Source organism: Alternaria hordeiaustralica (assembly GCF_023758085.1).
Source record: "Alternaria hordeiaustralica strain BMP 2776 chromosome Unknown scaffold_2, whole genome shotgun sequence".
NCBI classification, from domain to species: domain Eukaryota; kingdom Fungi; phylum Ascomycota; class Dothideomycetes; order Pleosporales; family Pleosporaceae; genus Alternaria; species Alternaria hordeiaustralica.
This window is the reverse complement of record NW_026056774.1, coordinates 190367-213384: the sequence shown is the minus strand read 5'-3', so window position 1 is coordinate 213384 and position 23018 is coordinate 190367. Positions and strand designations below refer to the sequence as shown.

Below are 23018 nucleotides of genomic sequence, written 5' to 3'. Positions count from 1 at the left end.
GGATGCATTTCCGCGGCCCACTGCGGGCGTTGGCTATGTGCTCAACCGGAGAACCGGCAAACAAAGTAACAGCATACGCGTCGGCTTCTAGTACTAGCTAATCTAGCCTCGTACTAGGTGTCTAATTTAGGTTATTTAACTTATAATTTAATAAGTATTTTTAGTATAGTAGCAAAGGCAGCTATACTATAAGTATAAATTTTATAATACTATAGTTACCTATTTCTAAAGTATAAAATTTTACGTAAGTAGTACTTAAATTTCTTTATAATACTCTAAATATTATTTTTATTATAAAAAATATATAGCTAATTTATATACTTACTAACACTAGTAACTTTATATATAAAAAATATAAATTAGCTACTTTATTCTAGAACTTAGTTTAGTAGTAAAATAAAATACTTAAATATATTACTACTTATTATAATACTAGTAAGTCTAACTAAAAAAAATACTAATATAAAATAAAAGCTCTAATTTATAAGTAAGCTAAAGCTAAGTTTTTTTTTATATATTTTATAGTAACTATACTAGTAAAAGTTTATATTTTTATAAAGTAAAAATATAAAGCTTTTACTTACTTTTATAACTTTATAATTAGTACTTTTAATACTAGTATAATAATTCTTTTAATTTACTTTTAACTAAAAATACTAAGTAACTTTAGCTAAAAAAAGTATAATAATATTATAAAAAAGATTTTACTAAAATTATAACTAAAGCTATAAAGGTAAAGAATACTTTTTTATAATAAAGAATAATTAGTTTATAATAGTAGTAGAGATACTCTAAAACTAGATAAATAATTAGTATAATTCTAATGCCTAACACCTCTACAGCGTAATACTAGATACTAGAGGCTCTAGCCTTATACCTTGCAGAGAAAGCGTAGTACAAAAATAACGTATAGTAATAAACTAGCGTTGTAGTATTAGCTAAAAGCAAGTAGCTCTAGTGTATTTGTGCTATTAATAGGTTAATAATAAAACCTCTTTAGTATTTTATTTTGCTAATAGCGCGTTATTACGTAATAAGCTAGACACCTCTAAGTATTCTATGTATAGAGGAAATTAAGCTAGAAATAATAGATTTAAGTAATTAAGATTATAATTACTACTCTTATAAGATTAGATAAGAGCTATATAATATATATAGGTAAGCGCGTAAAATACTAGTATAAAAGAGAGAAAGTACGTAATTAACCTAACAGGTACTTAAATATCTATTATAATATACTCTTTAAGTAAGCTACGTTATATATAGGTTATCTATTTTTAGCTACGCGCTACTTACGTAAGTGTTACGTAATTAAGTAAAGCTATGCGTGCCTAAACGCGTATAATAATAATAAAGCTAGCGCCTACTAATATTTTTAGCTTTAATAATTACTAAAATACTAACTATAAGTACTCTCTAGAAGCTTCTATCTTACTTTAAAGCGCCTACTAGTTACTATATAAAGCTTTAGTAGCTTATAAGATTATCTCTAAAGTACTCTAGATACTTATAGTGCTAGTTACTACTTCTAGTAAGTAGTTTAACTATAAGCTAATAGCTTATTAGTTTATAAGCTACCTAACCTATTAGTAGACGCTTACTATAGCTATTTATATAGATTCTTTAGCTAATAAGTAGTAAAAATAAGTTTAATAGCGTCTAGTAGCTATAGCTGCTAGCTAAGCTACTTACGCCTACTATAATACTACTACTGCTACTACTACTAGAGAGGCCTCTACTTCTTAAAATAAGAAGAAGTAAGCCTTAGGCGTAGTAGTACGTAAAGAATAAAAGAAAGAGAAGAAGTAGCCTAAGCTCTCTATTAGTGCTCTCTCTTTATTACGTTTACTAAGAGTAATACTCTACGTTAGGTATATCTAAAGCGCGCTTGCTAGTTATAGCAAAGAACTTTACTTTAACTAAGTAAGTAAGAAGAATGTCTAGTATAAGTAGTGTAGTTATAAGTACTTATATAACTCTATATAAGTTTTTAAGCTTCTAAACTACTATTTACTTATACTAACTATTTATAGATCTAAGATTATAAAGCTAATAGCTCTTAAGTTTATCTACTCTCTCTAGTTTAGAAGTAAGTAGAAATAGAATAAGCTATACGTAGCTATTAAGTTTCTTCTAAATAAAAAGAGGGTTTATAGAATTAGCGCTCTACTAACGTAGACTAAGTAGCGTAAGGTAGCTTATAGTTATATAGAGGCTAAAGCTAAAGTAGATAATATAGCTTTAATAGCCTCTAGTAAAGTTAAAAGCTCTAAGTAAGCATTTTCTTTATCTATACCTCTAGTTTTAACTAGTAAAACTAAGTAGTTAAAGTATATAGTAGCTTAATAGAAGCTTTTTTACACTAGCTATATAGAGAGGTAGTAAGCGTCTAGAAAGAAGATAAGATCTCTTTGTCTAGTTATAGAGCGCCTAGAGTAAAGTCTAGTACTACTCTATAAATATATAATTAGACTTACTAATTTTTCTTATACTTATTACTTGCCTATAAGCCTTAATTAGTATTCTTATAAGCTACTTATCTTAGATTTAGCTACTTCTTAAAGGCCTTAAACTTTTGCTTAAGTAAGTATTTAGTAAGTCTATCTACTAATATATTAATAGTAGGCTTATAAAGTACTTTAAAAGAGCTCTTACTATACTTCTAGCAAAGCTATATGTTCTAGATATTAATATAGCAGAGCTTAGTAGAGATTCTTTTATTACTCTCTACTATAAGCCTAATAGTCTATTAATTATTATAGAAAATCTACTAGGCGCTAGTAATAAGTAGCTAAAGCTTAGTAAATAAGCGCTTTAAGGCTATAGTCTCTTTAGTAATAGCCTTAAGAGCAAGAAGCTTTGCTTTAGTAGTTAAGGTTATAACTATTAACTAGTAAGTAGCCTACTATATAATTAGGCCTCTAAATAGCGTTATAATAAATCTATAAAAGAAGTAGCACGTCTTAGTATTATCTACAAAGCTTACATCTCTATAAATCTAGAGCTTCTTGCCTAACTTTACCTCTCTACTATACGTAATACCTTTATATTATAAGTAGTATAGGTATATAATAAAATGCTTTACTACCTTAAGATAAGCTAAAGAAGAATTAGTTAGAAACTAAGAGAGCTAAAAAACTATATACGCAACGTTAGAGCGTATTATAATAGTAAAGTATAATACTAAGCTAATACGCTTTTAATAGGCCTTAATCTTCTACTTTAAAGCGTTCTCTTAGTACTTTAAAAGCTTACTAGCTAGTAGAAGTGTCTCTAGAAAGTAGCTACTATCTTTAAAACTAAATTTCTTTATAACCTTATTAAGGTAAGTATTATAGAGTAGTAAAATAGTGCTTATAAAGTAATTGCGCATAATGCGCACCTCTAAGAACTAGTTTACTACTTTTTTATTATTAATCTTATAAGTCTTCTTAATTCTACTAAGTAGCTTAGTTACCTCTAGGTAGTATAACTTAGTAAATATAAGTAGAATATTATCTACGTAAAAGAGTACAAAAACGTATTAAGTAGCGTTATAGTATAAATAGAGCTTCTTCTTACTAGCTTATAGGCTAAGCTTTAAAAGAGTGTTTAAGAAGTTATTATACTAGAGAAGAAAGCTCTTACGTATACTATAAAGAGCTTTCTTAAGCTTAGCGTAGTAGCCTTTTCTCTAAAAGCTGTCTAGAAGCTTATAGTATACTAGTCTATTACTACTAACCTTAGCGTTTAAAAAGGCTACTATAACGTTAAGCTACTATATCTCTATATTAAATTTAGTAGTAATAGCTATTACTAAGTAGAAAAATTACGTAGTAAGCGTAGTAGTATAGATTAAGTAGAGTATATTCTTAGCCTATATGTCTCTACGTACTATAAGGCGTACCTTATACTTTATAAGATAGCTATTCTTATTTACTTTGTATATAAAGACCTACTTAAGTAGTAGAGAGCGTTCTTTACTACTTATATACTCTACTTTCTTCTAGATATTAGCTATAAGTAGCGTATTAATCTTCTAACGTGCTACTATCTTAAACTTATCTCTATAGAGATAGTTATAGAGGTACTTCTAAAGCGTTAGAAGCGCTAGAAAGTTATTTTAATAGACTTAGCCTTTATTAGACTTATCTATAATTATAGTAGTAATAATATAATATAGTATTACGTATATATAGCCTAACAACTAATTAGAAGCGCTATAGTAGGTCTCTAAGTTATTAAGCTACTTAGAGTTAAATAGTAAGGTATAGACGCTTACATCTCTAAGATTATTATAATTATTATAACTACCTAGGTAACGCTTACTTCTACGTGTAGAAGGTCTATAGACCTTTTTTACGTACTTATACTTAGTAGGTAGATTTTATAGATTAGGTAGAGAGCTATTAGATACTTCTTTATTCTATAAGATATTTATTACTATAGGTAATAGAAGTCTATTACCTTAGAAGTTATCTTCTTACGCACCTAATAAGCTTGCTAATCTAGTTACTATAGACTAGTACTTACTAGAATTAACGCGTCTATTACTAAGCTACTTAGTAATACTTATTATATTAGAAGGCTCTAGTGTAGCTTCTAGTAATAGTAGTTCTATAGCGCGTTTAGTAAGCCTTATATATACTCTCTATATCTCTCTAGCCTAGAAATCTACTTATATAAGACTTAACTCTTCTAGATAAGCTTCTAATAGGCTGTTAAGCAGCTTATCTATTTAGTTAGGTAGTAGCTTACTATTATTTATATTACCTTACTAAAAGAGTAATAAAAGCTTATTATAAGCCTCTACTATATTCTTCTACTTATTTTTATAGAGAATATTAACTATAATATAAGCGTTCTTCTTAGAAGGCTTCTACTTTCTACTACTATAGAAGAGCTACTTATTAAACGTTATGTTGCGCGTAGTAAACACTTCTCTTAGTAATAGAACCTATATATAGTATATATTAGAAGCTTAATAGCCTACTAAATAACTAATATATTCTCTAGGTAGTGTTTTAAAGCTCTTTAGCTTACGCCTAGCTATTCTATTCTTATTTAAGAAATAGGCGTAATATCTATAGGCGTATACGCTACTCTAATTAGATTATAAATTAGTAGAAGCTCTTTTTATAAGCTTAGGCTAATACTATCTAAAGTATTCTATAAACTACTACTCTAACTTCTTATTAGAAGAGCGTAGAGTATAGATATATAAGAAGCTTATATTATAGAGCTAAGTAGCAGTAAGCGCTACCTCTATCTAGAGGTGCTTAGGTAGATTAGCCTTCTTTCTTATCTTAATCTATTTAGTAATAATCTCTTATCTAGCTCTTTTAGCTACTTTATTAGGCTTATAGATATAAGAAGAAGTAGGCTCTAGCGTAATACTATGCTTTCTTACCTATACTTTATAGCGTAAGTTACTACGCTATAAATTAGTTAAAGAGTTATTATTAGAGCTAATCTTTATAATAAGTAGATAATAATAAGTCTAGATAAGCGCTTAAAACTTCTTAAGAGCTTTTATTATCTTTTCTATCTTCTTAGAGAAAAGTAGATAAAGATAGACTTTACTACTATACTTATTCTTAATAAGTAAAATCTACTTCTCTTTTAAGTGCTCTTTAGGTATATTAAAAAGGTTCTACGCAATTCTCTAAAAGAGTTAGAGAGCTTACTTCTTTAGCTAATAAAAGATAACTTACTTTATATAAGATAGAGCGCAGAACTTACACTATATATATATAGACTCTTTAATTCTTACTCTCTAAGCGTTATATATAAGTACCTTAAGCGTCTTAGAGCCTAAGTAACTAGCGTAAGTATACTAAAGGTCTTCTAAATTACTACGTAGCTAAGAAGTAAAGCTAAGTTTTATTCTAGATATTATATTTATAATAAAAGCGTTATAAATAGTAATTAGCTTATATTCTATAAACGTAAGGTTTAGCCTACGCTATAAAGTAGCTACTATAGTACTTCTTACTAGTAACCTAGTATAAAGAGTATTATTAAGACTTAGGTACTAGATCTTAGATTAGTTAAGGTAAGCTTCTAAAACTATATTAATATAGAAGCGCTCTATAACTACAACACTAGTAAGTATAAGATTAACGCGTTTACTACTTATAAGCTTAATAAAGCTCTTTAGAACGCGCGTACTATAACTAAGAATAGAAAAAGCCTATATACCTGCCTTAACTATTTTAAAAGTTCTAGCTAGTTTAAAGTCTAATAATAAAGAGAAGTAGTTAACTAAGTAGATAGCTACTCTATTATTAAGAATAGTGCTAGCTAAGAGAGAGTAAGCGTTGTAGTTTATAATAGAGTAGATACCTAGCGTTAGCTAAAGTATATCTAGGTTAAGAAGCGTAGTAACTACGCTTCTAAAGTACTAGTTATTATTATATAAGCTTTCTAAAGAGCTTAGAATAGAGTATCTCTTACTAATAAGCTTTATACGCGCCTTCTTAAAGTGCTTTATACCTAAGTGTTTAATAACTATATTTTTATTTTTTTATAAGAGCTATTAGAGGCGCTTCTACTTAGCTCTAATAGTAGTAAGTATATTATAGTACTTTTTAATAGGCTAGTAGTAGGTCTAAGACTCTAGAGTAGCGTAAGAGTAGGTAGTAGGCTTAGTCTAGTTTAGCGACTTAGACTTAGAGCTAGCCTTATTAGTAGATAGAGCTTCTTTAATAAAGGTAAAGATTCTATATAACTTAGAGTAGGCTACCTAATACTATATAAGCGCTAAAAAGAAGATTCTAAGCTATAGAAGTGTAAAGATCTTTATACTAAGCGCCTAAGTAGTAATTATATTATACTTTATCTAAATTACCTAGTCTATTACTATTCTAAGTATTAGCGCGTTAAGAAAGTTATAAGTAGTAAGTATACTATCTACTTTAAAAAGCTTATACGCCTTTACGCGTATATAAAGCGCGTTCTACTTATAGTACTACTACTTTAGATTAGTTTTTACTAGCTTAGTTTTACCTAAGTAAGTATAGTAGTTCTTTCTAATCTACTTCTTAGTTATATTATTATAAGGCTGTAGTTATATTTTAAAAAACTTTATAATTACGTAAAGAGACTAGTCTTAGCTCTTAGCTAGCTTAATCTATACTAGAAGTAGTAGAAGCAGATCTATAGTTGCGTTAACCTACCTTTTAAGCTTTCTAAGCTTACTTTAGGTACTTACTAGAAAGGTAGATTTAAGCTTTTATACTGCTAGTTTCTTATTTTAGAGCGCCTTCTTATTACGCTTACTAGTTTCTCTCTCTAGATAGATAGAATAATTAGAAGCTTTAAAAAGGCTGTTTCTAAAGAAGAGTATTACTAAGTTAATCTTCTTCTATACTTCTAGAGAGCGCGCGTTAAATTTAAGCTACGTAAACTACTTAGGCTAAGTAGAGCGTTTCTTAAGAATTACGCTACTTATTAAAATAAGTGTTAAGCTTACTAAAAAGCTATAGTTACTTATAGCTACTTATAGAGAAGGTAGTAAGTAGCGCGCGTATTGCTAATATACTTAGAGATATTAGAGAGAAGCGCTACTATAAGCGTAGGTAGTTAATATAGAAAGAGCTATAAAAAGCTAGTTACCTTACTTATTATAAAGTAAAGAGTTAAATAAAGATTAAAGAAGTGTCTAAATATATTATTTGCAGCGTTATTATTGCGTAGAGAGAGTAATACTTATACTTTAAAGCGCTAGGCTTATAACTATAGAGAAAATTAAGCTAGAAATAATAGATTTAGGTAATTAAGATTATAATTACTACTCTTATAAGATTAGATAAGAGCTACGTAATATATACAGGCAAGCGCGTAAAACACTAGTACAAAAGAGAGAAAGTACGTAATTAACCTAACAGGTGCTCGAACACCTGTTGCGACACCATGCGTATTGGATGTTGGAGATTCCCAGCGGAAGTGCATACACATCCGCTAGAGCATCCCAAAGATCAGATCTCAGATCGCAGACTTACCCGGTTGAAGGCTACGAAACACTCAAAGTTTCGGGTGGTGAGATGGATCGGTGATCATGACGTAGTCACGTCGTCGCCATCCAGCACATCCGCCTCCGCCGTGGAAACGCGGGGAAGATCGACTGACGCGTCCTTGACAGCCTGGTACGTACAGCACGCGGCCGCGAGGCCTCGACGGTGTGCTGGAAGCATACCTCGAAGCCGGGTGTTTGTACCTAGGTATACGAGTGAATACGAAAGCGAAACTGTCCAACCATCGCTGCAGCACCTTCCTCTATCCCAACCGGCACAATTCTGGTTCGTTGGATTCGTCCGCCTTGTAGTCCGATACCCAAACAAGCGGGTCACCTACCGACGCTCCGCCCCCCAATAACGTCGCCACGCAGTGGTGTTGTAATCGACTCGGCTTACTCTTTAGCTTCGCTGCCTAGCTACATCTTACCTGTGTTTCTCTACCAACTTTTCCCCATCCCCCAATCCCATCAACCACTAGGTCACCATGCGGTTCTCACGCGTTGTACCAGTCTTGCCTCTGGCGACTGCATTTGTCATTACCGAACCGGAAGTCTTCTCCAACATCAACATTGAGAAGTCTGGAAAGCAGCTCGTCGATGGCGCTCACAATGTTCTTGACAACGCCCAGAGCGTGCTTGACGATGCGTTCAGCAAGGTCAAGGACGGTGCCAAGGATGTTTACAGCAAGATCCATCATGCTGGCGCCGACGTTGAGTCGTGGTTAGAGGGAAACCAATTCGACGACAGTGTCGTTGACTTTGAGGACCCTCATCACGGTCATGACGGACCGCCACACCACGGCAAACCTCACCACCCTCCGCACGACCAGAAGCCGAACCGCACAGTCTACGAGCTCATCAACGAGAGCAAATATACTACAAAGCTCGCAAAGTGGATCAATGAGTTCGACGACATCGTCGAGGCGCTCAACAGCACCAAGGCAAACTACACCGTTTTCGCCCCCACAGACGAGGCCTTTGAGAAGATCCCCGAGCACCACCACAAGCCTTCCAAGGAGGTTCTGAAGGACATCCTCCTGTACCATGTCACCGACGACTTGTACCCTGCTGGCCGCGTACTCAAGACCTACACCATCCCAACGCTCTACCAGCCCTCGAAGCTTCTTGGCCACTCCCAGCGCCTAACCGTCCGCGTCACACTCAAGGGCCCCGCAATCAACTTCTACAGCCGCCTCGTAGCCGTCAACATCTTCGGCACCAACGGCGTCGTCCACGGCGTCGACTCCATTCTCGTGCCTCCCCCCAACGTCGCCTCCATCATCGACCTGCTCCCCGGCGAGTTCAGCACGCTCGAGCTGGGTCTAGGAAAGACGGGTCTATTCGACAAGATGAACAGCACGGAGTACGAGCATAACGGCGGAACTTTCTTCGCCCCCAACAACTTTGCGTTCCAGAAACTTGGTGCGCGCGCCAATGCTTTCTTGTTCTCAAAGTACGGCGAGAAGTATCTCAAGGCGCTGCTCAAGTACCACATCGTTGTTGATGAGACGCTTTACTCGGATGCGTTCTACGATGGGCGGAAGAAGGATGACAAGGACTCTGTGCAGGAGCGTCCGGGAGGCTACCACTACGATATGCCTACTGCGCTTTGCGGCAAGAACCTTGCTGTTGATGTCGGCCGCTATGGACCTTTTGTTGAGATTAGGATCAATGGCTTCTCGCGCGTCACTGTCCATGACGGTGTTGCTAGCGATGGTGTCATCCAGGTCGTCTCTAATGTCTTGATCCCACCCAAGACCGCTGGTGGCGAGCAAGTCTTCTGGAAGGGTGAGGAGCTCGACGTCGAGGACCTCAAGGAGCGCCTTCAGCCTCTTGTTGAGAACATGGAGTTGTAAGCAATGGCTTGTATGAGCATTGAATTTGTATGTTCTTGCAGCGCGACGATCTTTACGACATATTCCTTGTATAATAGCCTTGTCTTCCAGCGGAGCAGGTACTTCACACTAGCACGTGTATGATTTGGATAGCAAATGAACGAATTGATACAGACATCGCGATCATTACCTGCTGCATACGGTGATGTTGTGGAATCTCATTCTATCGTGTGACCCAAAGACGCAGTGTCTATACCAAGTACAAAAGCAAATTAGAGTGCCGTACAGAGCAGGAACCCTTCCCAATAATCGGCTCCTACGAGAAATCCTCGCCACCCTCTTCAATCGTGTTCTTGACCCGCAACAGAAGTGTGGTCTTCCACTTGTCGAGCTTGCTCAGCTGGTCGAATTGGAACAACTATCACGCGTCAATATAACCCATTCTCGGAAGGCGTAAATCCTGGGAAAACATACCTTATCGGCAAACATCTCCTGGTCACCTTCCTGCACCGCACCTGCCAAGTCAACGAGCAGCGCGTGCTCCCTCTGCTGCTGGAAGCTTGGATCTAGCTCTCTGTACCTGTCAAGCGCAGTGTTGACGCCGACCTGGTCGCCTGTGCATAGCTGGCAGATACCAGCTTTGAGAAGGTACTCCTTGACGGACCAGCGCATGAGGTTGTTGGAGATCGAGGTCTTGGCGACCTTCTCGTAAAGCTCGATGGCTTTGTAGTAGTCCTTGCCTTCTAGGGCGACAAGATCAGCAGTCTTGAGCCAAAGCTTGTTGGCGAGTGCCTGTGGGGGTTGGTTAGTTTTTGCCAAAAAGTTGGGTGTTGGGTGAAATACTTCAGCGTTGTCCTAGAGAGAAGTTAGCATGTGGCCCAGGGTATATTATGATGCAGTACTTACGCTCTCGTACCAACCGGCCGCTTCCTCGTAGGCGGCTCCGGCTCGGGCGTTGTCACCAAGCTCGACTTCGTAGAGCTCGGCAAGGTTCTGCTTGTGAGTGGCTGCACGGCGGAAGTTGCCTTTGGCGCAGTAATGCGCAATGGCTTTGTCTAAACACCTCGCTGCGGCTTCTGGGTCATCTTTGCGGTAGGCCTCTGAAGTCGTGTTAGTTGAAACTGAGTCCAACGTGAAAGTAGAAGCATACTGAAGGCGTCTGTGAGCGTGTTTGCTTCGTCATCAGGCTCGTTTAGGTGCTGACGTTGTACTGATGCTGCCTTTTCGAAAGCCTCGCCTGCCTCCTTGCCTAAAGTTCGTTAACCTCGAAGATCGCGTTGTGTTGCAGAATGCATCTGCCCGTACCCATCTTTTGCATGCGGAACGCATTTGCTGCAGCGATGAACTGCTCTGCGGCTGCCTCATCTATCACGTGCGTCAGCCAAAAAGAGCACATATGCCGCGGTCTGTATCGTACACTTGTCTGCCTTATTACTGAAGAAACTGAAGCCACCGCCTGCCTTCTGCAATGAAGTTTCTGCCTGTCCACCTCGATATCAGTTATCTGCTGTGTGGCTGAGTCGTGAGTGTAGGCCCCACCTGTCGCAGCAGCGCTCGTGGATCGCCGGCCATATTCGCTGTATCTTCTAGAGTTGGTGGTAGATGAGGAGGGAATGGAATGAATAGAGTATGTGACTGTGCAGGCAGACGTTATGTTGAAACTTTGGTCGAGACAGGTGGCTGCACTTGCTGTCTCAATGCGATGACGACCCACGTTGGTCCATGCGAGGGCTGTGACCTCGGCGGCGGCGTTACCGTATCCGCACTAGTGTTTGCAACCGCCAGCCTCGAGCTTCACGGCTTTACATTCACAGCAGCGTCACTCGGGTCTCGCGATAGAAGAGGAAGATCGCCGTTATATCGATGCGCTGAAGTACCACACGGTCTACAACGAAAATCTCGTTCCGTCCCAACAAACGTCCTACCCCGCCTCGCGCATCACATTCATCATGGCGGCACGTCGCGCGTTTGCGTTCACGAAGTTTTGCAAGCCTTCACAGTACCTGCAAATACGCTCATACACGCCCTCACATGTACGGAAATACGAGGATCCGTGGACTGAGGAAAAGCCGGCACAGAAGAAGAGAGGCATCCATCCCGACGAACTCGAAGAGCTTCTAGCAAAGCCCACCTGGTCCGTCGAGTCCCTGCTACCACCGAAGACGCGCGCTCCCGACGCTCCCCAAATTACCTCCCAGCAACTACACCATTTCCTCCGCCTATCAGCCCTCCCGCCACCCGAAACGGCCGAACAAGAACAGAAGATGCTAGACACACTAGCAGCGCAATTACACTTTGTGGGCAAGATACAGGAAGTGGATACAACGGGTGTGAAGCCGTTACGGGCTATACGGGATGAGACGATGGCTGCAGAAGAAGAGCAGACAATCACGTTGGAGACGCTCAGGGATGCTTTGGATAAAGAGAAGGTTATAGGACAGTATCACCAGCGGCTACAACGGGATACTACGCCTGTGGATGCGAAGGATGTTGAGGACTGGGATGTTCTGGGCTCGGCAGAACGAAAATCTGGCAGATACTTTGTGGTAGAGAGCGAACGACCACAGGAATGACCTTTCCGTCCCAGGCCACTTCAGACGTGTAGGTCAGGTGCAATCAGTTTGGGATAGCATTGTCCCAGCTACGGAAAGGATACGCTAACAGTCGAATCAAGACTTTATTTCTTGCCAAAGGTAACCAAACGCCATACGCCACCCGCAGTCGTAAGAAAGAACGTCAAGAAAGTAACGACGGCTTCGTGAGCATGAAGAAGTCGCAGTGCTCGCTTGCGGCATGTGGGCCTTCATCGGCACACACAAATTAACTTCAGAGATGAGAGAAAAGGTTAAAGCAAAGAACCACAATACCAGGCCTAAGGCAACTTTCACGAAAAGGAGACACCGAAAAACCTCGTCAAGTAGGAGATCACGCCCACCAGGGATCGACCTCCAAGCCACATTCCGTACAACGCTTAGCAACATGCGAATCTCTATCACAATCGCAAAAAGGCGCCTCCTCGTCCATTTCATCCAGATCAGGCGTCGGCAATCGACCTAGCCTAGGCGTAGGAGGAGGCGTAGGTCCCGCAGAGGAGTGTAAAGCCCCTTTCGACTCCAACGGCAATTTCTGGCTCGACTTTGCCTCGCCATGAAGGACCACTGGCTTCTCCCTTCCTTTCAACACGTGCTTGGCAGAAGTCACGTGTGTCACGTGTCTCTCACCGGGTTCTGCGGCCAACCCTCTCGATGCGGGGTGAGATTGCTCGACCTGCTGAAGTCTGCCTCGTTGGCTTGTATGCTCGTTCTCCATGGGATACAAGACGAAGTCGGCATATGTCTGGACTGGAGAGTCGGCCTTGCGGACCGCCCAGGAGCGACGACGAGATTCCTCGATCTGGATACTGCGTCCATTGTGGTATGTCGTCTGACGGTACTCGTCCTCTTCTTGCTTTTGGTCTGGCATGTCTGGTGCCTGGCGAGCGGACTGTTGTGCTGGCGGCGACGACGACGGCATCGATGCAGCCAGTGTACGGGAAAAGCGAGAATCGAGTTCGAAGCGATCTCGAAAGCCTTCTCAAGTCCTCCAAATTGGGTCCAAGGCCAAGAAGAGATGTTGTGGGATGGTTATGTGAAGAGGGGTAGTGGAAAGGAAGAGCGACGAAGGGGTGCGGAGGTGCGTGGTGGGCGGTGCGAGTATATACAGTGCGGGATCTGTGCGCCAAGCCTGAGCCCGCCTGACACCCCCGGGGCTCTGGCTTCCACCACCACGCCCCCCTCGCTTGCTTGCTCTTCTGTAGCAATCGACTACCATGCTCGAGATGAGCTTGGAGGGACTGGATAAGTTCGAAGAGACAGGGGTTTGCGAGACTTGTATAGCTCTAGTGCACTTTTGCACACTTCCGGATTGGGGTGGAGGAATGTTTGCAGGTAGAGTCAGTATGAGCAGCTAATGTACGACGAGAGAGGCATGCAAGAAAAATGGACCAATGGAGAGATGGTATTCGTTCGATGCATCGGGTTTTGGCAGTGCCTGCATGTGCACCTTGTCGTCGCTGGCTGTCTCTCTCCAGCCACGAGCATACATAGATAACACGCCCTTCTGAACCGGTCTCTTAGTAATACAAGAGCTTTTTCAACGCCTTTTCACTCGTATCTCAGCCTTTGCTCCTATTATGGCATGTTCATCATATCATTGGTCGTATCACTGCCTAAGTATAAGTAGCAGGGCGTATGCCAAGCCCTTCCCCGGAAGTCTACAAAGCTAGAGCATTTCCACCGAGCTATTCCATCCTCTCTGCCCTGAGACAGCACAAAGTTCTAAAGTATTCATTAAGACACTCTATAAGACAACTCAAGTGACATCTGCCTCCGGAGTAATATAGGAAGTACCTACACGGTCATACAATGCCTGCACATGCCACTCTCCTCCGTTACTAGAATGCTTCGCCTACGGAAAGAAGCTCTCTGCAGATCAATAACTACATCTCCTCTATCTAACTTTCATCGCCTATCCCTATCTTTCGAGATACTAGCTACTATCTTGACATTGCTCCGCGAAAAGCCGTGCACAGATCTGCAAAAACGACTAAGCTCATTTTTCATACTTGACCAAAACAGGTTCATCTTCAAAGTTCTCTTTTACTCGCAAAGTATAGCTTAGCACATCGCTCACGCCTGTTTGTCGGGAAAGCTAGTTCCGGTATTCACATACGCGACACTAGCTTCTAGGACTAGTACCAGACAGCACTAGAGAGCATAGCTGTTTCGGGATACACAATGATCGGAGATTATGAATATGTTCGCCGTATTGATGAACTGCTCATGGAAATGTTATAAAAGATTCTTCTATAGTGGTTGTTCAGAAATTCTAGTGAGATCTGGTGCTTTTCGGGATCGTTCAAGGGGTCTAAGTCGTAGACAAGATAGAAGGGAGTGCGCAAGAATTGTTAGACAAACGATATCACAAGTTCGGTAAACAAAATCTTGTAGTAACAGCAAAATGCCGCCTAAGCAGTCTTCTCTCCATACCACCTGCACATCCTCTCTCTCAGATGAATAATCATACAATCCGAAAACCAAAACAACAAAATGCAGAAACGCCACTGGGTCGAGAAACATTACCTCGACACCCCCCAGTTCCTATGCCATGGTATAACGAAAGAAAGCCCAAACACCCAAATCCCTTCCTTTCCCATTCGGAATCCCATGAAAACTTAAAAAATGCCCCCAAAACGCCTGTTCCCCATGCTACGTTGGTCGAAGTACATGTTACACGCCGTTCTTTACAACCTCATTCCGGCGACCACTCCGCGTCCAAATCTTCATCTGTATCTCCGTCTGCATCTCTATCCGTCCCCGCATCCACATCCACATCTCCATCCGTATCCCCCTCGGCGTCTTTAGAGGAATTCTACTCTCGTGGTGGACTAGCCACACGCTGCTCTTCCTTCTCCTCCTCTCTCTCGGAACACTACTCCCCAGGACTCGCCACACTACCCCCCGGCTCCACACTCGCACTCGCCCTACTCCTCTCCTTCGCACCGCCACCCAGACTGAGCTTGATCTTCTTCTTTTTGGGTGAGTCGCCGCCGACATCATCGACATCCCTATCTCTTTTCCCCTCGCCCCTCTCACTACTCTCACTATGTTTCCGATCACCTATATCCGGTCTTCCTGTTTTTAACTTGACTTTCAGTGTGCCGTTGCTGCCACCACTTCCATTAGACGGTTTATCGCGGTCCGCTTTCTTAATGTACGAGCTCTTCTTCTTCATCTTGCGGCGCTCGGGGGTATCGTCGGCGTCGAAGTCGTCTGCGTCGTCGGTGGCGGCGAGGCGTTTGACGGGGGAAATGCCCTTTGATTTACTGCTTGTTTTGGTCTTCTCGGAGGGGTCTTGGGAGCCAGGGGCGGGGGTGCCCATGCGGCTTCCGAGCGGCGTGTTGCCGACGCCTGAGCCTGTGCCGTTTTGACCGGTGAGTTTAGCCATGGCGTTGCGCGAGGACTGGCGGCCGCTGATGCCGAGGCACTTTTCGAGGTGTTGGGCGAATCGCGTTATGAGTAAGCTGCGCTTGCAGTTGGGGCAGGTGTGCCAGGGGATGTACGAGGCTGGTTTGCCGCCGGTGTTGAGTTTGATTTCCTTGGTGTCGCCGCCGGCCATGTCGGTGTCTTGGGAGCCGGGGGTGCCCACGCTCTCCTTTTCGGCGTTCTTCTGCTGCTGCTTGATGAGCTCGCGTTCCTTCTTGCTCTTAGCCATGTCGGTGGGGAACGGGTTGCCGTAGACGTCGTGGCCGGATCGCTGGACCCACGGATACAGCATGCAGTACTCCTTGGTCAGGTCTGGGTTCTGCATGCCCTTGCCCATGATGGGGTGCATCAGCCGGGGCAGCTTGCAGTGCGGACATATGATCTCGGGCGTCGTCTTGAGCGGGTTGCCCTTGAGGAAGACGCGTCCGTTCTCGTACTTGGCGGCGGATGTCTCAGCGATGGGTATCGACGTGGCGCCCGTCGTGTTTTGCTTCTGCGACTGGGGCTCGAGGTTGGCGAGGGCGATGGATTCGGCCTGGGTAGCCGCCGACTGCATGCGGAGCAGCTTCTCGGAGCGGTGGCACGACAGGGCCGTGGTGAAGACGATGTTGCTCAGCAAGTCGTCGAGGATGTTGGTAGTCTGCGACACGATTATTAGTAGCCGAGGAGGCGGTTTGCGGCGGACAGGCGTACCAATTCTGCCAGCGCGTCCGAGGGCAGGCCGACGGCAGCGTCGACGCCCTCGGCCTGGTCGTCTGCCGGGCGGTCCTCAGACATGACGCAGCTGGGCGTGGTGGACTATGGTGTTCAGGGCGTGGAGAAATGGTTGCTGAGACGTTAGCGGCCACGACGGGAGATATCGCGCATCCCTGCTCCGGCTCCGATTTAGCGCATGCAGCCAGAGTTGGCCTACCCCACACACCCACCCACACACCGAGAACTGCGTGTTCGCCCAAGAATCTGCGGTGGAGCTGCGCGTCTCCACTGATGCATAAGTGTGACTGCAAGCAATGGGTATCATTCAGAGCATCTATCCACGGCTATCTTGGCTACCTAGACTACCTCCCACCTCGCCAGCCTGCCGATGGTACTTCCCGCCTGTCGCACAATGCACACGCGATCCGATTTTGGCACGCCCGAGTCAGACCCAGGGGCGACCACCTTGTGCATTACCAGATTGGCAACCGCTGTCGGCATGCCTTCTGCGAGGTTGTAGTTGCCCGTTGTGACGAAGCCGATGAGATCCACTTCGTCAGGCACTAGAGGGTAATTCTCCTCGCCAGCGCTCGGTGGGCCGTTGTCTAGGAGACTCCTTGCAAGATCCCTGCGCTGGATATGGTCTGGCTGCTTAACGACACCTCGACTCTGTTGCTTCGTCGACGTACGCTTCGTGCCGGGTTGTGGCATCTGGGCTAGCCATTGCCCACGGAGTTGTGGGTCGCTAGGCAGTCGGTAGATGCGAGCGCAGTCTGTAGGAGTGCCTCGTTGGACCATTGTGATCTTGACAGTGAATACATCTGATGGCAACAACGAGCCGCTCGACGAAGCCGTGCCGTCAACCATACCAGCTGCTTGTCTGAACGAGAGCTGTCTGACAGGAGTTCGAGATTCTTGACGTGAAGACACATCTGTAATCAACCTCTTCCAGTCGCAAGACCACGGATCTCCAACCTCGCCCTTCCTACCCTTACCAAGATCAATAGTCGACCATTCAATCCTCTTCCCCTTCGGACGCTTAGTCCACTCGTGCTTCCTCACTTCACGCTCACGCTCTTCCCAGACCCAACCAGCCTCTGTGCCAGGATGGTCGTACGGGAAGTGCGGCTTCGAGCGCTCAAAGTCAACCTGACGTCTCTCTTTCAAGCCGCCGAATCTGGGGTTGCCGCCTGTGGAAACCGGGTAGCGCATTATCTGTCGCCATACAGGCATGACGCATTTCCAGGGAAGGAGAATGGTCCAGGACTTGCTTTCTCGTGACACGAATACAAGTGTCGGAATACGTGGGTCGGTGGATCGGGCCTCAGGGTCTTCGCCTAATGTGCATGCGCTCTTCCGGCGATTGATTGACTTTTGAGAGGGCATGGTTCGCTGTGCGGCTAGTCGGGTGTTGGTGTCGAAGATCGAGGCTGGAGTCGGGGTATTGTCCAGCGGCCAAGTTGCGAGAGTTTGAGTCAAGGCGGTCAGCGACTGCTGATCGTGTGCTATCGGCGAAGTGCGAGGAGGATCGCGAAGCCGAGGATCTGAAATATCAAACGACAACAGCGCACCGGCTGGTAACGATGCAGCGTCCGTCACAGAGGCCAAAGCCGGCCAGAGAGACTGTGGAGTATCAGAGCCAGCCTCAGTAGAAGGCACCGGGGTAAGAACAGAGCAGAGAGCCTCCGCAGCAGCCGGGCCTACAATCTCGATAGACCCAATTTCGAAGCGGAGATCTCGCACGGTAACAGCTGGCTTCTGTACTTTAGCAGTCCGAACAACTTCCTCCCAGAGCTGCAAGAAAGCGCCCGGATGCACCCGAATGAAGGCTTTCGTCTTTTTGCCGTCCGCATGCGGTGCACACCAGATGACAGTCACCCGAGCGATCTTCACCAACGGCTTCGCTTCTCTTTCGTATATCCAGCCTTCCCAGGTCCTAGTGCCGTTCCGCCACTTCTTAGCTCTGCCTCTGTTCTGCCAAGGATCCTCTGCGTCCTCTGCAGAGAAGTGCAGACCCTTGAGTAGCCCCGCTATACTGGCTTCAGGACCCTCCAGGCTGAGGGTTGACATGTAGCTCATATCCCACGCGACAGCTCCCCGCTGGGTTGCAGCTCTGTGTGTGAGACGGTATGCCTTGACCGCTGGCTGCAACGGTATCGCAAACCGCCAGAGCGGCTCTTTCGGATCCGTCATCTTTGCGCGCTTCGTATGCCACAGGTGCGTAGGAAGCCAGGTCTTGTCTCGCTGGCGTCTGCGGAATCGCGATGGAGGGGTAGCGGGCGTGGCCAGGGGTGGGAACTTGCGCTTCAGCTTCGGTGGTGAGGGCTTCGTGACTTGCTTCGGCGCATCCTCCATCTTCGCGTCTCCGTCGTCGTCTTTCCCACTGCCATCCTTCCTCTTCTTCGCCTTCTGCCTACTCTGCTCCCTCCCCTCCTTCCTCAGGAACTTCTTCTTGCCCTTCCCAATACCACTTCCACTGGTACCTCTGGCAATGGGCGTGTTGTCTTCTTTAGCTTCCTGTCGCGCCCTGACCCGCAATCTCTTTGGCACGCGCTGCGGATTGTGACTTGCGGTCCTCCTCCTCAACTCCCGTGGCACATCTTGAAAAGCCCGTCGCGAGAGCCCTTTCTTGGCCGCCTTCATGGCGCCCTCGAGCGACCTGATCTCATTCTCGTGCGACTTGAGAAAGTTCTTGACGTTGATCTCGCCATTGGGGTACGCGTTGCTAGTCGAAACGGCGGGGATGACGTACTGGGGTCGTTGCTGGAATCTGGTGCGTTTAACAGGATTACCGGGGCCCGTGTTGGCAGGCTGCTTTCTCTTCCTCGAGCTATCGGCCATGGTGGGACGTCTATCAGCTTATGCTATGCTATCTCAAGCTCACTGGGCCAACGGTCGCGGCGACTGAAATCTTAGCGAGATCTCCACACCAACGGGCCTACTAGCGCGGAGTCATTCGTCACGTCCGCACGTGTTACGCCGAAGCACTGACAGCCTACCAGTGCCGCGCTGGACCCTTTGGCATTGGTCTGCTGCATTCTGTTTCATCGCGCCGACCCCCCCTAGCCCGTTGTTTGATTAATTACTCCATTCACAACATCTTCATTTCGCGATTCGGCCTAGAGCTCCACTTGCTGTGCCCCCCTGTGATTGCACCTATCCCCTGCATTGTGCGCAGCCACCATGCTGCCCTGTCCTTGTGGTCTAGGACATGTCCTGATCATTCAATGTTTTCCCACACTGCGTCTTCACACAACAACAGCATCTCACAGCATCTCTACTTTGAACAGCGCCACCACAACACATAGCATCCTCTATTACTATCACCAGCTATTGCTAGTACATAATGACCACCCACACATACACCACAATGTCTCCGACTCCCAGCTTTCAACCTCCTTCCGAGCAAATGTGCAAGATAAATTTCAGTCCACTGCGATCGCCCTCTCCGCGCAAACGTTTCAACAACCACGGGCGCAACCAGTCCGAAGCTATCCAACGCCCCCGGCCCATTAGTGTAGCAGACAACTCTCCAATGGTGCAGCACACGAAAAGGTCCTCGATATACGTGTCAGAGGGATGCTATACTCTCAAGAACCCATCCATGGCCTCGCCGACGAACGACCCCTCCGACGTTGTCGATCACTACGCTATCCTCGAACTCACTCCCAAGGCCACCACCGACGAGATTAGAGCTGCGTATCGCCGTCTGCGAGGTGTGTACTTTGCCAACGACGCGAAGAAGTACCGTGCGCTACAGACTGGCTTCGATTGCCTGATGGACCCAAATACTCGCCAAGTTTACGACGCTTCCTACCAGCCAGCTGCGGCAGCGCCGGATTCGCTATCTAGTATCGGTGAGGTCTTGGACCAGGGAAAGCACTGGCGCAAGGATAGTGCTCATGGCGACGACGCTATCGCCGAGGAGGAAGAGGAGGAGGAGCAAGACCTACGGACTGACGACCCGAATTGGGCTCTCAAGCGGTTTCAATGTGAGGGTCATGAGATTATGCTGGGCACTGAGCCGTATCAGTCCTGGATCCCTCTGCCCACATGCTCACTGCGGGCATGTGGACGACCGAAGTATCTCGGCAATTTCGCAGTGAACGCATATCCGTCCGCGAACTAGCCTCTTTCTCCTCGTTCGATACCCCAAATCTAACCACACAGCCTTACCTACTCGGCTCGATAACGCCTGAGTTCTTCACGATTGTTTATAGCAGAGCAGGTCTTGCATGCATTTAGCGGTCTGGCCTTGCGGGCGCAACTGGGCGGTCACTTTGTTCCTTCTTGGTCCCTTTGGTCCCTTTGTCACCTTAGCGTTGTTTTTTGCACACAAGCGGCGATTCACCATCATCCCCTTTATCTGTACAGGATAGAAAGTCCCAACTTTACTGCAAATTGGCTACACTCACTACATATCTCGTATATCGAGCACACACTTTGAATGATAATGTATGACACTAGGAGACTTGGTTCGATCGGCGTGCATATGCATGTGATGAGGTTTATATGGCGAGTCTGAAACATCAGGTCCGCATACGTCGTACGACGGTGTCTACGGTGTGCAGGAGATATGCAGGATTAGGCAAACGACTGGAAGACTAATGGTGTCACGCGAAGGGGGTCATGACATCACGAGGTAGCGGTGCAGTGGGGTGGCAAAGTAGATAGACCAGAGTCGCATTGCTGATATCGATCGCTATGATACAGGGCTCTAAGTTGCAAATGCCACTCTGATCCGATCCTGTCCTGCTCTAAGAAACTGTCGCATGCTGGGTGTTGTCGCGAGCTTTCTACTGGTCGAGCTTTACGGGGAAGTTGCCAGCCTCTATTCCAGGTGTTAGCTATGAATCTTCAAAGTCCGTTGCGCATTCGAGCAATGCGTCCAAAGTGGGTTACTCACCACGCTGGTCGTCCCATCGCGATGTCCAGCCGCTGGGGCACAGGGACTTGTAGGCCAACATGAACTATATCCATCAGTATACATGCCCATCTTCAATGCGACGTTTCCGGGATGCGCACCTGGCGGCAGGGAGCAAAGTCCTCGCCCTTGGCGATGATGCACTTGTGGTAGTCGACGTAGTTTTGCCAGCAGTGCTTGGTCTGGTTCTGGTTGGGGAAGCGGGCATCGAAGCCTATATGCGCCGAAGCATGTTAGCACCCAATACGGCCCATCTCAAGCTCCAGGCGTCATTTTGGCAGGCGGTGCAGGGCGCAGAGCAAGTCCGGGGAAGGCGTACCAGCTGTGCGGCGGCAGATTAGCGATTGAAGCTCGACATGCGGAGGTGCGGGAAAAGCTCACCAGTGACAAACTTGAAGGGCTTGGTTACGAGCTCGTCGCCGTTCTCGCCGTTCTCGTTGTCAGACATGATTGCGATGGGGGATTGGGCGTGGTTCGGGCGTGGGCGTGGCGGCAATGGCAGGCGGGCGTGTGCAGTCGAAGTGGTGACGGAAGTGAAGTTGTGAGGTTGCGATGGTTCGACCCGAAACGCATTGTCCACACACAATTCGCTCGGCGTTTTCCGGGCGACAGGGCCCGCGAGCTCTCTCAGCATCTGCGTGCCTCACTGTGACGAAAGCCCCGGAAGACGTCCTTCGATCCCCCACGACAACGTCTACGAACTTCTCCCCACCCCAATTGCGAAGTCAGCAATACCGCCACCATGTTCAAAGCCACCCGCGCCCTCTCCATGCAGCCAACTCGTATGTTGGCCATGCAGCCGACACGCATGGCAGCCATGCAACCTACGCGCATGATGGCCATGCGCCAGAGCCCCCAGCTCATGATGAGGCAGACAATGGGCCTGCGCAACCCCGTCCCCGTATGCCTCGCCGCCTTCCATCTTCTGGGAACTTGATGCTGACTATACTGCAGAAGGAGGAGCACGGCGGTAAGCCAATCACAGCATCCACTTTATGCCATCGAACATGAATTAACGATTGACCATGTAGCCCACACCGTATCCCAGCGCATCCGCCAGCTCAAGAACATCCCCACTGAGATCTGGCCTCTGAGTACGTCTAGCCCTCCCTTTCCCTCATCCCCATCTCTGGCTCTTGCTAACCCAATCTCTAGTCGTCGTCCTCGCGTAAGCCCCTCCATTGCGCCCGCATATACCCTCACATACACCCTCATAACACGTAGTCTAATACATCTACAGCATCGCCGTCGGCATGGCTTTCTTCTCCATCACCCGGAAACTCTGGGTCGACAAGACGCTCCGTCTCAAGCGACAGGGCAAGCAGGACTAGATGTCCAGTTGGTGAGGAATAGGATACAGGAGAGATGGAATCGGCGGGCTTGGAAGGGCTCCAGCAGCCATTGTGTATAGGTACAGCATACGGGATAGAGTCCGAGTCACGTTCGATAATCAAGCATGAGATCCCTTTGTGTTGTGTAGTTGATATGATATGCACGAGACAGCACTTGGTATCAAATGTTTCCCAAACGCCTGCAAACGCCAT

General features: G+C 45.5%; 8 protein-coding genes across 8 annotated transcripts; 4 read left to right on the top strand and 4 right to left on the bottom strand.

Annotated features, from left to right (window-relative positions):
- Positions 1–8481: 8481 nt before the first annotated feature.
- On the top strand, positions 8482–9852 carry J4E84_001547 (uncharacterized protein; the record flags this gene model as incomplete). Its single annotated transcript, XM_049384179.1, has 1 exon — positions 8482–9852. The coding sequence occupies one exon, from the start codon at positions 8482–8484 to the stop codon at positions 9850–9852; it is 1371 nt and encodes a 456-aa protein (XP_049247535.1).
- Positions 9853–10147: 295 nt separating this feature from the next.
- J4E84_001546 (uncharacterized protein) lies at positions 10148–11403 on the bottom strand (the record flags this gene model as incomplete). The annotated part of the gene is made up of 8 exons (XM_049384178.1): positions 10148–10249; positions 10306–10623; positions 10675–10686; positions 10738–10931; positions 10982–11080; positions 11137–11196; positions 11249–11312; positions 11371–11403. 8 exons carry the CDS (start codon positions 11401–11403, stop codon positions 10148–10150), a joined length of 882 nt encoding a protein of 293 aa, XP_049247534.1.
- Positions 11404–11780: 377 nt separating this feature from the next.
- On the top strand, positions 11781–12404 carry J4E84_001545 (uncharacterized protein; the record flags this gene model as incomplete). Its single annotated transcript, XM_049384177.1, has 1 exon — positions 11781–12404. One exon carries the CDS (start codon positions 11781–11783, stop codon positions 12402–12404), a length of 624 nt encoding a protein of 207 aa, XP_049247533.1.
- Positions 12405–15300: 2896 nt separating this feature from the next.
- On the bottom strand, positions 15301–16631 carry J4E84_001544 (uncharacterized protein; the record flags this gene model as incomplete). The annotated part of the gene is made up of 2 exons (XM_049384176.1): positions 15301–16494; positions 16548–16631. The coding sequence occupies 2 exons, from the start codon at positions 16629–16631 to the stop codon at positions 15301–15303; spliced, it is 1278 nt and encodes a 425-aa protein (XP_049247532.1).
- Positions 16632–16907: 276 nt separating this feature from the next.
- Positions 16908–19391, bottom strand: J4E84_001543 (uncharacterized protein; the record flags this gene model as incomplete). The annotated part of the gene is made up of 1 exon (XM_049384175.1): positions 16908–19391. The coding sequence occupies one exon, from the start codon at positions 19389–19391 to the stop codon at positions 16908–16910; it is 2484 nt and encodes an 827-aa protein (XP_049247531.1).
- Positions 19392–19920: 529 nt separating this feature from the next.
- J4E84_001542 (uncharacterized protein) lies at positions 19921–20679 on the top strand (the record flags this gene model as incomplete). The annotated part of the gene is made up of 1 exon (XM_049384174.1): positions 19921–20679. The coding sequence occupies one exon, from the start codon at positions 19921–19923 to the stop codon at positions 20677–20679; it is 759 nt and encodes a 252-aa protein (XP_049247530.1).
- A 667-nt stretch (positions 20680–21346) lies between these two features.
- COX13 (Cytochrome c oxidase subunit 6A, mitochondrial) lies at positions 21347–21922 on the bottom strand (the record flags this gene model as incomplete). Its single annotated transcript, XM_049384173.1, has 4 exons — positions 21347–21381; positions 21457–21520; positions 21576–21688; positions 21856–21922. 4 exons carry the CDS (start codon positions 21920–21922, stop codon positions 21347–21349), a joined length of 279 nt encoding a protein of 92 aa, XP_049247529.1.
- A 294-nt stretch (positions 21923–22216) lies between these two features.
- J4E84_001540 (uncharacterized protein) lies at positions 22217–22805 on the top strand (the record flags this gene model as incomplete). The annotated part of the gene is made up of 5 exons (XM_049384172.1): positions 22217–22375; positions 22429–22444; positions 22506–22568; positions 22630–22642; positions 22715–22805. 5 exons carry the CDS (start codon positions 22217–22219, stop codon positions 22803–22805), a joined length of 342 nt encoding a protein of 113 aa, XP_049247528.1.
- Between the last annotated feature and the right edge of the window lie 213 nt (positions 22806–23018).